This window comes from Chenopodium album, chromosome 8 (assembly GCF_948465745.1).
Source record: "Chenopodium album chromosome 8, dcCheAlbu1.1, whole genome shotgun sequence".
NCBI classification, from domain to species: domain Eukaryota; kingdom Viridiplantae; phylum Streptophyta; class Magnoliopsida; order Caryophyllales; family Amaranthaceae; genus Chenopodium; species Chenopodium album.
In genome coordinates, this window is record NC_137841.1 from 66,346,998 (window position 1) to 66,366,161 (window position 19,164).

General features: G+C 31.2%; 2 protein-coding genes across 2 annotated transcripts; one reads left to right on the top strand and one right to left on the bottom strand.

Annotated features, from left to right (window-relative positions):
* Nucleotides 1-5,683: 5,683 nt before the first annotated feature.
* LOC145556313 (thermospermine synthase ACAULIS5-like) lies at nucleotides 5,684-10,282 on the top strand. Its single transcript, XM_081617965.1, has 10 exons — nucleotides 5,684-5,898; nucleotides 6,522-6,588; nucleotides 6,840-6,934; nucleotides 7,772-7,874; nucleotides 8,240-8,328; nucleotides 8,489-8,645; nucleotides 8,786-8,861; nucleotides 8,989-9,047; nucleotides 9,141-9,277; nucleotides 9,935-10,282. Exons 1-10 carry the CDS (start codon nucleotides 5,750-5,752, stop codon nucleotides 10,014-10,016), a joined length of 1,014 nt encoding a protein of 337 aa, XP_081474091.1. The 5' UTR covers nucleotides 5,684-5,749; the 3' UTR covers nucleotides 10,017-10,282.
* Nucleotides 10,283-11,335: 1,053 nt separating this feature from the next.
* On the bottom strand, nucleotides 11,336-15,923 carry LOC145555356 (mechanosensitive ion channel protein 10-like). The gene is made up of 5 exons (XM_081617102.1): nucleotides 14,581-15,923; nucleotides 14,358-14,478; nucleotides 13,536-13,829; nucleotides 13,235-13,437; nucleotides 11,336-11,752 (listed from the first exon to the last, which is right to left on the bottom strand). The coding sequence occupies exons 1-5, from the start codon at nucleotides 15,921-15,923 to the stop codon at nucleotides 11,497-11,499; spliced, it is 2,217 nt and encodes a 738-aa protein (XP_081473228.1). The 3' UTR covers nucleotides 11,336-11,496.
* Nucleotides 15,924-19,164: the final 3,241 nt, after the last annotated feature.

Consider the following 19,164-nt stretch of genomic DNA (forward strand, 5'->3'; position numbering starts at 1 on the left):
AATAGCTTTGATTGTCTTTTTATATAGTAATACATACATTGGCGTGTTATAATATATATGATAATTTTCAAAATAAATAAGCATAACACAAAATATGTTTCCACAATTAAATAAATTAAGATATAATCTCTTATTGATCGACCTAAGACAAGTATAATTCAACAGCAACTCAAAGTACGTAAACTTTGAGGTTCGAATTTATAACTCTCCTACGATGGCTAGTTGTATCGCACACGTAGGATTTCCTGGTTTAATAAAAGATGAAATTATGTAGAATTTGAGTATAGAGTATTAATGATTTAGAGAGTACGAGCCTGTTCTGATTGACTGAACTGAGCTGAAATGAACTAACTGAATATTTTATGAGAAAAGGAAATTAAGAACTGAATTGAACTGAACTGAACTTATGAGAACTAAACTGAACTGAAAATAAGCTGAAGAGAACAGGCCCTACATATATATACTGGTATAAAATAGAATTAATGAATTAAGAAGTTGTTATTGTCAATTTGTAACCAAATAATGTCCAATTCTCAAGATAAATTATTTCAGTATTTGAGGAGGGAAAAAACCATAATTTCTCGAGAAATATTGTTACAATTTTGTTTAGTTTATAAGAATATGATTACGAGTGTCAGAGTTGAAGATTAATAATCACAATTTTCATGAACTTTTAGTGTTACAATTTTATATATATAATTTTCACTTATTTAAACTCCACTAAGGATTTGTTCTGATTTACTGAGCTGAACTGAATTGAACTGAATTGAGAATAAGCTGAAGAGAACGGCCCTAAATTTATTAGACCTTATAAGAACTTACAAAATAGTATTACATGTCGTACTTACCAAACTTAATTATATATGTGACTTGTTATAATAAACTATCTAGTATTTTCTCAATTATTTCATTTATGTAAGATAAATACTACCTCCGTTACACATTATTTGCAACGATTAAACATTTTTCCTCTCTACTTTATGTCAAATCGTTGCAAATAATATGTAACGGAGGTAGTAGTTTCAGATAAGTTTAAATTCGAGCTAATTGGTTCAAATAAGTTTAGATAAGATATACGTAATAAGTGACAACGTAACTATATAACTATACTTTGATTAATATTAATAAGGTGGTCTAAATCGAATTTAATGTGATTTGAAATCGGGTCTAGTCAATAACATGCTAGGTTGAGTTCGAAATGGGTCAGGAACAATTCGGGTTAAATTTGGGTCGGGTTAATAACAAGTCATGTTGATTTCAGGTTGGGTTAGTAACATATCGGGTTGAATTTTGGGTAAAGTTAGTAATAGGTCGAGTGAAATTCGAGTCGAGTTAAATTCGGGTCGATTTGATAATAGTTCGGGTTAAATTCAGGTCAGATTAGTAACATATCGGGTTAAATTCGGGTTTTGACTCGTTAAAATGGGTTGGGTCAATCTCGGTTGAGTTCAAGTTCTGTTCAGGTTAATAATTTACGGGGTATATTCGGGTCGAGTCATCTCTAGGTCGGTTCATGTTCGGGTTTGGGTCTCAAATTCTCGGGTTAACTCGGGTGTAGGGTTGGTGTTAGGTCGAGTCATATACACATTCGGGTCACCATTTTTCCGATTTCAAACAAATTGGTTAATAATCAAGTTCGGGCTAATTTTTCGAGTCGGGTCAGCTTTTGACAACTCTACACGTAGTAGATTAGTGTATTCAACAACGTCTCCACTTCTCAGCATGCGTGGACACATCTCAAATTCTATTCTATGTATATATTCAACAATTCAAAATCAAATTAAACTATATTTCAAACTTTTAAGAAAAAACAACATAAAACCAACTAACCAATTTCTAAATTGCAACCGTTTTAATCTTATAAAATTATATAAACAAGTAGTTTGTTACAAAGTTGGATGGAAAAGAGGATTTTAAGGCGAGAGTAAGGATGAGGTCATGCAATGACAACCTTAATACTTGTATATCCACACTCTATGAGTCTAGGCTGTCTAGCTATTACCATAACATGCGCATGCTTCTTCAGAAATAATTGCCTTTTTTTTTTTTTTTTCTTCAACTAAAAATAAAAAATGTTCACTAATTTTCTCTTTTTTTGCCAAGTCAAATCGTCCGTTAGTTGTACGTACTTATTATGACATCAAAACAAATCATGGTTTTCACTACCACATTTAGATCATGGCTACCTGGCTCGCATGCAATGCGTGACCACTATATCTATACATAAATCATATCCCCTCCACCTACTATCTCATCTGCTTTCTCCGTTTTTTTAAGTGTTACACTTTACTTAATCAGAAAGCTTACTAAAATAATGTGTTTAATGTATTTTACAATGCAAGTAAGGTTTGTTAACCCGTAGTTAATAAAAATTATTAAAATATAACAGTAATGTAAGAGTAGTGAAGATTAGGGACTATGAGAAGAAAAATATACTATGATCTCTCTTAAGTGCCTTGTTTTGGCTGGTATATTTGCAATTGCAAAAGTTTTACCGAAAAATCTTCAATTAGCAATAAGTGTAAATTATAAAAATTTGATATTAAAAAACTATCTATTAAAAAAATTCTTACAAGCAGAAACATGACTCTTTTGTTGATTATAATTTTTATTCATTACAAAATTTTATTTTGTAACTTATAGTTACATTGATTTAGAAATTTGAATATGCAAAATTCTCAAAATATTAACACTTCCTCCTTTCTTTTTTACTATTTGTTTCATGTATAACTCTTGTCGATGCAAAACTAATAATCAATAAATTTAATTTTACATAAGTAAAATTATATATAATGATTGTACTTATTGCGATGATTTTAACAAGATTTCACATAAATAAGTTTTTCCTTAAATATAATTTACAAAAGACGATCAAAAGAGGATGTATGAATAGTTTAATAAACAATGATATTGCTTCAATCACTATAACTCATTTTATTCAATAAAGTAAGAAGTAACTTCTTACGTAAAATCGGGTGAAATGAACGATGATGGAGTAATGTGATACGTTGATAGTTAAACTTGAATAAAGATAATAAAACATAATTTTGTGCTAAAAAGGATATTATAATTTTGTCCCAACTTTCTCTAAATTTAGAATTATGGTATATGATCTTTAGAGTACTTCAATGTTTATTATAGTATTGAAATTATGGCTTTCTTCTTTCTAAACCTCTTTAATCATGTTACTCTCCAAATCCTCTCTATCTATCTCAAGTCATACGATTTCACATTACCCAAGCACAAACTATTCTTTCACGTCTTAGCATCCTCCATTATTATGACCCAAAAAATGTTCCCCACTCATATAAACTTGCAAGCTTTGGCTTCGATATCATTTGTGTATGTCACGCCTACATTACGCTAACTCACTAAGTTTAAACAAGATTTCATATATCATAAAATTAAACAGCTATATACTCTAATAACAGACATATAGTCATATACTCTCATAATTTAATGACTTGTTTCCATAGAAAGATTAAACATGCAAAACCTAATTAAATAATGTATGATACATACACTTTAAATCAAACATTCTAATAATATAGACTAATTAATTATGTTGCTAATTACATAGTGCTAAAAAAATTTTTGTTGACACATTCGAGTATTCAATGTCATTTCTCGGATATTAGTGGGAAATAAAACAGTCAGGAACTCAGGATAACAACCGAGAGAAATAACGACATACATGAGAGACGATGGCAAGATGTCTTCAATTCGAATGATTATTAAACTTTTTTTTTTTGCTTAATTTTTTTTATTTTTTATTTTTATTTTTAACAAAGCCATCTCTGACGTGGAACATAATCTTGTTATTTGAGGGGATCTCTCTCTCTCTCTCTCTCTCTTATATATATATATATATATATATATATATATATATATATATATATATATATATATATATATATATATATATATATATATATATATATATATATATATATATATATAATTTGACTTTTTAAATGTGTCATATTTAAGTCTAATTCAGAAAAGGTATAAACCAATTAATTAATTTGTATTGCTAAAATATGGTAGTTAGGATAACAAGCGAGAGAAATAACGACATAACTAAGGCACATTGATCGGGAGATTTAGGGCATCAATCTTCAAATGATTATTAAGCTTAAATGCCTCCTTTAAAAGCCACCTTCGAAGTGGCATCTAATCCCGAGATTTGAGTCTTTCTCTCTCTCTCTCTCTCTCTCCACGATATCTTCGAATGATTGTGAAGCTTAAATTTCTCCTTTAAATTCACCTTTGATGTGGGCACCAAATCCCGATATTTGAGGGGAACTCTATCTTTTTCGTGTCTAGGTCTATAACCATTGGCACTATTGTCGTTATTTTGTTTTTTTTCGAATCCAATTTACCAAGATATTTATCAACATTTATGAGATACCCGTTCGCTGAACTATATCATTAATAAGTGACATTTATAAGATAATCAATCGCCGAATCACGTGGGTGTTTGAGTTTCTAAATACATATCAAAAATAGAGGATGTCAATTTTTTTATGATTGAACATTGTTGATTAGTTAGCGTAAGACATACACAAAATTTTCAACTAAAATTCGTGCATAAATAGGAAAATGCGCTTTAAGACCTTTTAAGCTTCATTTCAAAAAATAGTGGACAGAAGGAGTAAGCCGCTGGTATATATGACAAAGGATAACCTGCAAACTCGGGGATTTAAATAAACAAGGATGTAGAGGATAAATGAAAAGCCATAATTAAAAAAGTGGAAATGGTAATGAAATACGTTGAACTTTTGAAGACTAGCTAGAACTTATCTAGCTAATATTTGAACATTATGAAACATGTTTTTGTAAGGTGAGAATATCAAGCTAGACCAGATTATAAACTATATATATTGCATACAAGTATAATGATAGTATAATTAATAAATATAGCTCGAAAATCATACATATGATATGAAACTTTACTTGTTTGATCAAAAGTCACGTACATTGAGGCAAATTTTAACATGATCTACTTTAATTATGTTTTTCTTATACATTATTAAAACCTTTTTCTCTTCAAATTAACAAATGTAATCTAATTTGATACTTTAATTTGTAAAATTCTTTCTTTTACAATAATGTAAAATTACAAACAAAGTTTAATCATATCAGTACACTAGATAAGAGTAAGACCAAGTACACACAATGACAAAAAAGATTAAGACTAAATTATACTCTCTCCATTCTTAATTAATTTTCCTTATATGAGTTGATAAAAATCACCACAAATTGTAATATGATAGTATTAAAAATCCAGTTGTTACAATTAATTAAAACGAAGAAAGTATTATCAGACCTTATTAAAATCGGAACAGATCTGTATGATGATTCGATCACGTTGAGAAAACACCACCTCAACACATAAAATGAAAAACGGATATTAGAGGTCGTTTAGAGGACTAAACACGTGAGTTTTGAGGCATTTTGAATGTGACCCATCACATTTCGATCTTTTTCTTCTATATCCTGAAAAAAGGGTTAAAGTTAAATAGTTTGGTAATGAGTGACATCATATTTCTATCCAATGGAATCCTTAAGAACCATTTATCCTTCTAATCCATCTTTATTATAATTATTTTTTCCAATTTTAATTTTTTTCATCTATAAATACCCACTTTGTGGTCTTCTCATTTTCACACAACTTAAAACAACTAAACTTATCCATTTCTTTCTCTCTCTAAGTGTTTTTCTTCCTCTCTCCTAGCTACTTAGAAAAATGGGCACTGAGGCTATTTCGATCATCAATTCAAGTGCTCTAACAGGGGTTTTTGATAATCCTAACAATTGTCTCAATCAAGAAAAAAATGAGTTTTGGTATGAGGAAGAAATTGATGATGACCTCAAATGGTCCTTTGCTTTGAATAGGTTTGTTCTAATCTCTTCTTCTTAATTATTTACAACAATCTAACTACATTTTCCCATCATTTAATATGTGTGATTTTTTTTTTTATTTGACAGAAAAGTTTAATTATCAGATCATCAGTAGTGTAAACACCATGCCGCCTAGTCATCATATACACTTGTGAACGAGGATTCGTTCACAAGTCATGCATAGGTAGCATGTAGCAATGTAACATGCATGGTGCTAAGAGGCCAACAAAAAATAGTTTGTTTACTTTGTAGATAAATTTACTTGAAAATTATTTTGACAATTCATCAAATTAAATCTAATCTTTTGCTATCATTCATGCATGCGTGTTTCAAAAAATAGTTGCATGTCAATTGGTAAGTTGTTGAGAGAATGGTACGGAGTTATGGACTACTACGTAAAATGTTTGCATTGGGATTAAAAAAATAAATTATTTTTTTAATTGGAAAATGATCATTTAATTAAAAATATTTAGAGGAATAATATTTTAATTTAAAATGTATGTTGTAAAACAGAATTGTCGCATGAAATTAAAATTTCATTGATAAAGATAATGATTCTTGGTTCTTGATTTTTGTAAATGATTTTCTACAATTGATTTGTTATTCTTGTCTCTCAGCGTGCTGCAAAAAGCGACTAGCGAATACCAGGACATTGTGCTACTCGATACTAAGAAATTTGGAAAGGTTTGTACATCTCTAATCAAATTAAATACGTCGTTGAATTATAAAATTTAATAATTTACGCTTTGTTTGGATAGGTAATTTGTACAATTTTAATAAAAGATAAATTATCTCGGTATAATAGAATTGGTTACGGACCATGCATGAATTTATTTATTTTTCGTTAGCATACATTCTAATTTATTAATCATTTTGTTTAATGCTACTATTATGTGATGATTTTGATTTTTTTGGGTATGTGAATATATGTATAGGTGTTGGTGCTTGATGGAAAGATGCAAAGCGCTGAGGCTGATGAATTTATTTACCATGAATGCTTGATTCACCCTGCCCTCCTTTGTCATGCAAAGTGAGTTCAACTCCTAATTATACTCAATTAAATTGTATTTACACTTTATTAAGTAGTTACAAATATAAAGAAATTTTCAAATAGTAATTTAAAATATAAATTTTGTTACTTCTATGGTAAAATTTACTTAAAATCATTTAATAATGTAATCTCTTTGAATTTAAGGATCACCATAGCATCAATAATTCATGCAATAGCATAGTCAATATGACACATATATACGATAATTATGAGTCATCAGATATTCAGATAGACAGATACCCTATATTAAGAAACGTGACGACTTTTTTATGAATATAGAAAAATGTTAAATGTGACAATTACTTTTATTTTATTATTTTTGAAGAAAATTACTTTTAATTTGGACAAATGTAGAGAAGATAATTTTTACAACTAAGGAAGACGGTGGAAAATAAAAGTATTATATATTTAATTAAGGTTACTAACAATTATATGTAGTATATTTCATTAATTACCTAAAACTAACCCATAAAAATAAAATCAAAGTACTCAATAGTTGGTCATAGTTGTGGTTGGTAGAAATCAACTATACTCGATGATAACATAAAACTTTAGACACAGTAATAATAATGTGGCATTTTGTCGCCTGTCTCATTCGCATATATGAATAAGCTCATAAGCTATAACTTGCATGCGCGCAATTATTTACATGAATAATGTATTTGAGTAAATATACTGATTATGTGGGCGTTCAATATAATTACAATATTTCGATAATGCGTGTCATGATATCATTGGTTTTGATTTATTAGTGAGTATGATTATGCATGTTTAATTAATTATTAACAAAGTTTTGTGGATTAATGATGATAACAGCCCCAAAACTATGTTCATAATGGGTGGTGGTGAAGGTTCTGCTGCTAGAGAAGCCTTTAAGCACAAGTCCATTGAGAAAGTGGTCATGTGTGACATTGATAAGGTAAGATATATCGTCTTGATTATATTAATGACGGACTTAAGAACTTTTTTATTGAACAAAAATATTACAGGAAAAAAATGTGTACATCTTGTGATCTTTATTTGAGGAAAAATATAATGCATTAATTATAAATTCAATTTTGATCACATATAATAAGTTGTATGTACGTAATCCATATTAACCACCCTTTATCTCACTCCGGGGTGATGACTAAATTTCCGTTATATATTTTGATTATTGAAATTATAAAATGAGTTTGAGATTGATGTTTAACGTGCCAAAAAAAGGATGTTCAAATTACAAGAATTGACTAGTGGATTCAATAATTCACAAGCATAACGATTTTAATTTCTTAATTCATGCAGGAAGTGGTGGATTTCTGCCGTAAACACTTAACTATCAACCAAGAAGCCTTCAACAATAGCAAGCTTGAGCTTATGATCAATGATGCTAAGTAAGTTTTGACACTATCGATAAAAAAAAAATAAAATAAAATAAAATAAAATAAAATAAAAAACCTAACCGTATAAGTGTAACTTCCTATATCCAACCAAATGTGCGTACTTAATTAACTTTACTCGAAACTAAATGTACATTGTTGTCATTATTTGTAGGGCTGAATTGGAAGGAAGGAAGGAGAAATTTGATATAATTGTAGGAGATTTGGCTGATCCAGTTGAGGGAGGACCTTGTTACCAACTCTATACCAAATCTTTCTATGAGAATATTCTCAAACCTAGACTTACTGAAAATGGCATCTTTATCACTCAGGTTTCATTATCACTCTATATTTTCACTCAAATTTATTATATTATCATAGAATTTAATGTTAAATGAAAATTAAATGCTTGATTAATAATTTCATTTTCAAAATTTCACACTAATTAATCCATCTGAAATTTTTGGTATAGGCTGGGCCTGCTGGTATTTATACCCACAAGGAGGTCTTCTCTTCCATTTACAACACCATCAAACAAGTCTTCAAATGTAAGTTGATCTATCTATACATAAAGCCGACTAGGGCTAAGTATATCAAACTTAAATACTTCCTCCGTGTTTTATTAGTCGTTTGATTTTGACTAAATTTTAACCTCTCTTTGTTTTTGTTGGGTAGATGTTGTACCATTCACTGCTCACGTGCCATCGTATGCTGATACCTGGGGATGGGTTATGGTATGGACTACATAAATATTATTTCGTATAATTTTTTGTGGATATTTTTTTTAATATAAATGCATATATCAACTAATTATTATATCTAATTAGGCCTCGGACCATCCAATTCTTCTCGATGCTAAGGATCTTGATGTGAAGATCCAAGACCGAATTGATGGAGAGTTGCTCTACCTCAATGGAGCTGCCATGCTTTCCTCAACCTCCCTTAACAAAACCATATCTCAATCGTAAGCAAATCCTTCTATTTTTACCCATGACTTTGCTTTGATAGTACGAAGTATATATTATCTTCAATTTTTAAAAGTATTACTACCTCCGTTTCATATTATTTGCAACAATTAGACATTTTTCCTCTCTACTTTTTATCAAATCGTTCCAAATAATATGAAACAGAGGTAGTATTAAAAATTGAATATGCCACATTTGAGTTATACAACCAAGTTTATTAAAAACATGTGCTTGCATTAAATAGATTCTTGTAAATAACTGGGCCGCATTTTCATCTCCCGAGTTCTAGAGGCCCAATCAATTCCTTTTAGACCATTCTAAATATTTATTGCAAGAAAATCACAAGAGGGAAGGGTGCCTAGTCTAAAATATGTAGAGATGTTAAGTCGGGTGAGTAGGCCGGGTTTGGATCATGTAAAGCTAGGTCGTGTCATTTCAAATTGAAGCCTCATGCTCATATGAATTTGGTTCGATCACTAAAAGTTTACATACGGAGACAGTTTTGACAATCTCAAGAGATGATCATAATTCCTAAATAAATATGTTATGGTTTAAATCTACCGTTCCTTCTCTTATAATAATATGGTCAAGGTCACCGCGATAATTAATTGTATAATAATTTTAATTGTGTGTTCATCTTCCCTTAAATTGGGCAGGTTGAAGCAAGAAACTCATGTCTATACTGAAGAAAGTGCAAGGTTTCTGCATGGTCATGGGCTGATAATGAATCGTCTATAAGGGCAATTGGAGCAGAAAATCCAGCATCAACTGAAATGAAGGGCATGTTGTTGAATATAAATTAATAGTAGTAGCTTAAGAGACCTAAATAAAATTAATATATATAACTAGGGTTTCTTATAGGAGAAGAATGTTTTTAATTTGTTGCTGTTGTAGAAACTATATTAGTAGCTCAAATGAAAAAGAAAAAAAAAAAAAGTAAACCTTGTCTTTAGCTTTATTTTATGAAATGAAAAATGAGGTATTCCTCCAAAATTCTATCTCAATAGTTAATCTTAGTTAATCTCAAAAATGCCTTTATTATTTTTACCATTTTGTCATTTTGATAAGAAGTCCTGATTAATTAAGGATTACACAAATTGAAAATACTCACAAAGTGAAATTAACTAATGATCTCTCTTAATTTTCACTATTTTTGTTCTCTTTGAGGCTTTAGTAGTATTACAATGTGTATTGTGCAAGGCTTGAGCTTTTAGAAATATAGGGTCTTGAACCCTTATTTTGGGCCCTTCAGCTTATTCTAATTAGCAGCATCATGATTTCACTCTAAAGAAGGCCACTTAAAATGTATCTGCAAGTCTACACAGTACATTTGGTTAAACAAAATGTTTTAGGCATCATCCATTATGGACGAAGCGTATTTGACTAGCTCTCCGACAAACAGACGTGAAACCAAAAGATCGAATCTTACCAAGCTCATTGTAAATTTGTAGGGGAGATTTTTCTAAAATCAACCCCTTCTCAATGAGCTTGAGAATCGAACTATCAATTCAAGCCAATAAAAAGAATTGTCATGCTCCTTTTGAGAACCATAACCATAAACTTTACAGTTCATGATTTGTTTCATAAATTAGACATCTGCAATAATACTATTAACCATAACAAGCTATAAACAATGTGCTCATAAGGCAATCAGCTTTCTCAAACGTACAATGGAGCTTCTCCGGCAAAAAATTATCATTCATCAGGCTCCATGGAGCTTAATTCTGGCTTAAAGCCAGTAATATTACAACTTTATATATACATATAAATTGCTAGTAGCCTGTTTGGCAGACAATAATATACGGTTGTAAATTTGTAATGATAATGAAGTTGTACATGTTCTTGCAAGAAAGACTCATGGTAATGTGGCTATAGCCCAAGTAAAACTTTTGTAAATAAATTTTCATTACCACTTATTATAATCTTCTATAGATGGTAATAAGTGGTAATACAAACTTATGAAGCATAATATCATGAGCTTTCCTCACAAAATTACATATAAACTCTAATATTACAACCTACCAAACAAGTCGTAAAAACATGTGTATTTGTGTGTCACAAGCCCAAAAATAAGAAAATATGACAAAATTTTATTTTGATGCCCAAAGAGTAGCAAACAAAATGAATTTTATCCCCAAAAAATCTGAGTAACCTGGACAAAGAGGTGAGTCAGGTGACTTACTTGCAGATGCAGATAGGCGAATGAACTCTTCAGCAATCAACCAAGATAATTTTGAGCCATTTTGGTAAGATGAATTTCCTGAGGAAGTAGATGGTAAGAAATTTCGAGGTCATCAAATATGCTCTTCATTTGCAAGACAAATTCAGATCTCCGCCTGTTCCTCTCAACAATGTCTTGATAGTTCATAGTATGATTGAAAACGAGAACCATTTTTATCTTGTTTACGTTCTCAATCTCTTTAACAACCAATATGTGCTCTGGGTGCCACAAGTGGGAAGCTTGATCCACATACCTGCAAGAGAAGAAAAATTTTAGGGAATTTATTGACAGTGTCAAACTTCCAATGTCAGGAAATAATAATCATGTATACGGAGCACTAATATTGAATTTTCATGACAACCCCATCTGGAATAAGTAGCGGGAGAGATGGTGAGATACGTACTAATATAACAAAGGGCTTTTATTGAAATCATGCATTTACAATGAACTATTATACTAGTAGATATTTTCCAAAGAAATTTCAGTAGGAAAGGAAAATATATTTAGTAGATAAGTAAACTGTAAAAGACTAGGCCAAAAAAGTCTCATGTATAATCTCAGTATAAGCCAACATAATAAGCATACAAAACTTCTAGCTATTAGCCTTTTACCTACGGTTCTTTAACTGGTCTTACTTGTTCCAGTTTCAGCAGTTATCAATAAAAGTAATGAATACAATGAAGCAATAAGTCCTGGTGCCGTGAGAGCAGAGAAAGCCTAGCAGAAAAAACAGTAATAGCCTCTCTACACCAGAGGTCAAGAGCAAAGAAAGATGACAGAACAAGTTATAATACCGCATGTGCTCAATCATACCCCGTATTAAGAAAGATTTCTAACTCATATGATAAATATAATCTCATCTAACACCAACATGAATTAGCATACGCTTTATTGTAAAGCAGCATGCTTCAATCAGCTGACCAACAATCTATTACGAAGTATCACCTTTCCTCTCTAACTTTTTTTAATATACTTGTTTCCTTTCCAACACCAACGAAATTCACTCAATCAGATTCCAGTTATTATACTCCCCACCCTCGAAAGAATCTAAAGGACAAGCCTAACGCAACCCCAGAGCTAAAGAGTGTAGTAAACCAAATCTTCGCACATTACTTTCTTTTACTATTCCTAGTCTTGTGTATCCATTACCATACTTCAAGATCAACATCCGGTGTTGCCTAAGCAATATACGGAGTATAGAGCACACCAGTCTCTGGGTTTTCTTTTTCGGGGATGCCCCAGTTTCTCATAGTGAGATAACATGACATTTTTGTAACTAAACCAACAACTTTATTCAATTGTGGAGCCCACAATAACGAAAAAGTTGTTGATTTATTCAAGAAAATGCCTCCATGAGAAACAAATTTCGTTTCTCAATATGAGAAATAGGGAATTTCCTTTTTCTTAGTACATTTAACGTCCTAATAATATGAATCTATTGATAGAATATTCATTTGCTCTCACAAAGTTCCATATCTAGTTTTTTATTACTCATTTCTCTTAACTAAACTTTCTACCATCTATTGATCTTTTGAAAACAGTTAGGAGATATGTAATACTAGTAGATTAGCACGGAGTAGGTAACAAGAGATATCTAGGGATCCTATGACAACAGTCACAACACCAACACCGCCCCCACCAACCGACACTTTGGCTAAATAAACTAAGACAAATCTAACACCTGAACCATCAAAACAAATGATAATGCTGAGGTAGTTGACATATGCTAACTTACTTCTTTATTCGATCTTTTAGCTCCGCAATCTTTGGCAGCGGTGTTTTATAATCTATTCCAAACTCCATAGTATCTGCCTGATCTGGACTTCTGTAATAGTTTCCAATGGGTTTAGTAGCTAACACCGCATTTGGATAGTATACCTTTTCCTTGTCCAATTTCAAGAATACTGTTGTTAAGATATTCATCTCTTCCACAATCATCTGTTACAACATCAAAGAAATTGAGTTGTAAACACCAAACAATAAAAGAAAAATCTAACTCATAATTTCACAGGAAGCATCACAGCAGGATATATTACCAGTTTTCCATCAACAACACAACGATCACCAACATCAAATGGATGCATAACAAAAACAAATATAATTGCTTCAAAAACAGTCTTACAACTGTTTCCAAAAACAAAAACTGCCACCAGAAGTTGAGAAGATAAGAAGAGAAGCATTTTAGACGTAAGAACTTCTGTCATAAGAAGCCAAAGCACTAGGATTATAATAATCAGGATTCCACTCAGTAATTTATTGAGGTCATCCACAGCAGTTTTATTGTCATTTAAAGCATGTTTGAGTGCCTGCCGATCTTTGAAGACTTGTACCTGCAAACGAAAAAAGATAAAGATAATGAAATTAAAGCGAGCTTCCCAGATAAGTATCAATATTCAGCAAGCATTAAATTCATGAAATCTAATTGAACCAAAAAAAAACAGTAAATACAAGGCATTTTCAGTTAGTCCTAATAAGAGGCTTATATCCTGTATCTCTGTCCAATTACACCGACAAAAGCTTCCTTCAAACAAGTTTATTTTGTACCAGAAACATGGAATATTTCATAAAATAGCCGGGTCTGACAATTAGACACATACTCGGTGTGTCACAACATAAGTAATAGAACTAGGAACCAAAATTGTTCACTAAATCAACAAACTTTATATTTTCAAGCCTTTAAAAGTAATAAATGTAATCTTCTCAAGCAGGTTACATTCAATAAATATGAATTACATCAGCAGTATGGTACGCAATTACGCACATATGCAGTAACATGCATATTGAATAAACCAACAGAGGATAAGCACTTCAATTAGGCCATATGAATGTATGATTAATAAATAAGTTATAATCCTTACCACCCACTTAGAAAAAGATTTCCAATCAATCTGTTTGTTTTCGTTGACTTCGAATAATGGAAAAATAAGTTCCACCTCTTCCCAAATCATGAACCTATGGAGGTCAGCTCCATCAATGTAACTGAGAAGACAGAGGTAAACATGTTGATTAGAGAAAATCACACGAAAATCGTGATTATTAAATTAATTCACAAGAAAAGACGCATAACACAAATCATCTTACAGTTGATTGATATCCTGCATATCACTAAGTAAATGGAGTCCATTCTTTTCATTACCAATCACGTTGTAGAATATCCTAACAGCAGTTGTGATAGCCTCCTCCTCACAAGTAATTTCATCATCATCCAATCTAACCCCTCCTTCAACTACGTTTTGGTTGAGAATACCAGACATAGTCGATAAACCTGAATTAGATACCACATCAACCAACAACTGCATAGTCCAAGAAGGCACTTTCTCCTTCTTCATTTGGTGAAGCTTTTCCCAATCAACCACCTTATTCTCCTTGTGACTACCTATGTGCTCCATAAAACTTACCCGAGATTCATGACTGTCCTCCCTACTAAGTTTACGGGCCAACTCAACCACGGGTTTCCCCGAGAGAGTTTGGAGCACATAATGATGAAACACAGCTTCCTGAATCCTATTAAAAAACCTATTCAAATGAAAAGAAGATGCTAATATCTTTATCAATGTAGTCTTAACCAACCACAAAAATGACCCAATTAGCAACGAAGCTATAGTCCAAGTAATAAAATCGAGTTTTCTCTTTGTTTTTGCAGTCATTTTCGGGGCGGAGTCGGAATCATGCTTAAACAACACAACCCAAGTGATAAGAACCAAACCAATCCAAATAAACACCACAACATTAGTCTGCAACCCATGAGTAAAGTACACCACATTCTTCTTCAATAAAAACTTCCATTCAATCAAAAACACAATGCAATGCACAACCCATCTAGTTATCAACACACCAGAAAATATAGCCATTAATAGTGTAAACCATTTCCAAACATCTAATCCCCAAAAAAATTTACCCTTAAAACGCTCAACTTTTAAGCTACAAATCAAACAAGCCAATATCAACAAGAAAACAATCAACTCAAGTAACAATTTTATCGTCATTCGCCAAGTATTTCTAACACTTAGCTGAGCAGTTACCCTCTCATATATTTCTTTTTCATCTGGTCCTTCCTTCTCCTTCTCCTTCTCCTTTCCCTTTGACCTTCCAGAAGCTTCTGCCGCCCTAGGTGTGCCCACCCGAGGTGTGCTCCCTGAAAAGGGAGAGTGGTTTGAAAATCGAGGTGTTGCGGCTAAATTATGCAAGGTCTGTGTGTCAAGAGGAACTGAGGGCCCCCCAAATCTGGATTCTTTCTTGAAAGTATTTCTTCTTCTAATGAGGGGTTTATTTGGGCTTGAGCAAAATGTGGAATTTTCTGTAGATTGAGAGGAATAATTTGTGGGTTTTTCTTCAAATTCATTGTTTTGCAAACCCTTTTTGGGAGATTTCTCAAGTTTTAGAGGTGGGATTGGAATTGAAAATTCTTCCGGGTTTGCCGCCATTGATGAAGCCTTTCAAAAGCTTAGTTATTTTAGCATGTTTTATCAACTCAGAATCTAAAAATTTGTTTGGGAGGGAGATGAGTTTGCATTATTTGAAAGGAAGATTGCTTGAAGGTGACTTTGGTGGAAGAAAAAACAGAGGAAGTAATCAGAAAACAGAGCAAGTATTGTTGTTTAATGCATTTTTCTTTTTTTTCTTTTTTTTATTTGATTTGATGTATTTAGAAATGTTTGTTGTTTTGTTATTGTTTTCGTGCATCGTAACAACAACAATTATAAAAAAATAGTCTCTATCATTGAAATATGTATGTTTACATTATTAAGAATTATTTAAATGGCTCAATGGCCGGAGTTTGACTTGAGGGGGCTCCTATGTTAAATAAACACTAATACTCCTTTCGTTTCATTTTTGTTAAGTATATCTGTATACATCCAATTTCCGTTTAAAAAATCAATCAACCCTAAAGTACCTAAACTGATAAATACTCTAGAATAGTCCCTAATAGCTAAATGAAGTATAATAGCAAAATACACTAGACTGGTCATTGATAACTGCTGTTAAATTGCAAAATAACTTAAGGTCGCACTCAAGTATTCGGATTTTTTTCTAAAATAAGTTAACTTTCTTAGTCTCTTAGAAATAAATCTAACTCATATGATTTAATTCCTATTTCAGCAACTACTATAATAATGCCAAATCTTAATCTCAAATTGTCTTAAGCCTACTTCATTGTCATTTCTTATACAAATCTATTCAAGATATCAAGTTTTATTTCAAGAACAAAATGTAGCTCAAAAGCATAAACTAACAGCTTAACATAAAGCCTAAATTAAAGAATCAGAAAAAATTAGGAAGTAGTTATCCCTCAAGGTTTAGCTTATCATTGATTCATTGATCATATGTTGATATTTCTTCCCAGCTAGATCAAAGATTCATTGTACATGCCAGCTCCCTTCCTAATTATTATCACAAAATTAGATCATTAGACATGAGTCACATACTCACATGACAATTAGTCATTTGGATTGATTTTGGTTTTATTACATTCGGGTGATGAGTTATTTGTTTTGGGCTACTCGCGTAAGCTGAAAACAATCAAGTCATATTCGAGTCTATTGTCAATTAACTTAATCACTGTGACATTAATTGATACTCCCTCTGACCCCTTTTGTTTGCACCATGTGCCCATTTAATGCGAGAGCTTTACGAGTCATATGGTGCAAACATAAAGGGACGGAGGGAGTATTACTCATGCTTCGAAGCTAATAAAGGATCGATATAGCTCTACTTAAAATCACCCCAACACCACATTCTATGCTCCCTCGACCCTCGGCTCATTCCGTTAATACCAAAAGCTCTCACAAAAATTGGACAAATGTGATGAGTAAAATGAAATTCAGGGAGTAATATCTTCTTTATTTAAACAACTAGTCAACGGGAAAGTACCCATCAATTATAGTATAATCATGATTTCATTTTCATATGATTGCTTCTTTACATTTTTTTAATTTCTTAGTGCTTAGTAAGAGGCTTACAGCCAAACAACTAAACAAACAAGTACGAAAGATTGAAAGATAATTACTTTGACCTTGGAGTTACAAATTAATTTGTGACCCAGTTTAAGTGTTTGGTGAAGAGGGTTTTGAAAATTCATTAGTTATTCAACTCAGCAGATTACCTTAATTAATGTACAATTATAGGTTTCAGATTCGTTAATTAAAGTACAATTAAATATTAATGACAACAAATCAACAACCCCCTCAAATAATTTTGTAAATTTATAATTATTCCTAGAAGTAGTAAAGGGCAATAAGATAAAAGAGTGAAAATTTAAGTAAGAATATCATACCTTAATCAAGTCTAAATCATTTGCATCGATGATAACCTAGGAAAATTTTGAGTTTTTATTCTTGTAAAAAAGTTAAAATTCAACTTTCTAACAAGAAATAAAACAAAAAATTAAGGATAAATCATAAATAATCGTAATGACTGTTGATTTGTATTGCATTTAAGGGAATTTTCATGGATATTGTTGGTAAAATTTTAGGCGAAAGTAAAAAAAAATAAAAAGATAAAAATTGAAGGAGAGAGAGAATACTATGACCAAATTGGGAGTATGTGTGTATTTGAGCATCTGAGATCTTTCATGTCGTGTGCCACCAGCCCACAACTCACAAAGCCCATAACTTTTGGGTTACCCAACCCTTTTATAATGGCCCAATTTCATAATGTGTGGAGTTGTGCACACAATTTTGTATTTAGACCATTTTAATTGCTTTATGGAAATTTCAGCTTTAAAATCCTTATATTTTGTGAAAAAAAAAAATCACTTTTTTAAAAATTGTGGTAAATAGCCATCTAATTTAAATTGTAATTCATCATATTTTGTAAGAAAATGATCTTTGACTACTAACAATTCAATCGTCATTTGTTCTGTTGTTGGTGGTGAAATACCAAAAAAAAAATAATAATAAATAAATAAATAATACTTGGGTGGTTAATTAGTAATTACAACAGTTTTTTTAAAAATAAACCGGTTTTTTCACAAAAATAAAGATTTTAAAGGTGATATTTGAAAAAAATTACCTTGAATCCTTGATTTATTATTACAAATTAATTAGATTTACAAGAGATGTTATAGTGATTTTCCCTCTTAGGGTCTATTCTCATTGACTTAACTTAGCCGAACTGAACTGAACTTATTAGAGCTAAATTGAACTGAACTAAAATGAATATTTTATAAAAGAAGAAAATTATGAGCTGAAATGAACTGAACTGAATTTATAAGAGTTGAACTGAAATGAACTGAAGTAAACTGAACTTATTAGAGTTGAACTGAACTGAAAATGATCGCATAAGAACATACCCTTAATGTTAGATTTTACCAATCTTTTATTCTTTGGATTTTTTCCTTTAAATTCCATTATTTGGCTTATCTTCCTACGAGTGTTGTTACATTGATTCTTCTCTTCTTATATTGTTTTTCTTAAGTTAATCATATACACAATCTATATCTTTGATACTCAAATGTTTATTTATACTTAGCTTCATTACACAATCTCTTCAAACCAAGATTCATATATTATTCTTCATGCAGCCTTGAAAAATGATATCCCATACACTTCTAAAGTTCTAATACATTAAAAAATGCTATAAATTAGACGTATTACAATAACAAACTAAGAAAATTAGGATTTAAAACCCTCATTTGAGTCGTTTCTCTATCTTAATACTTCTACC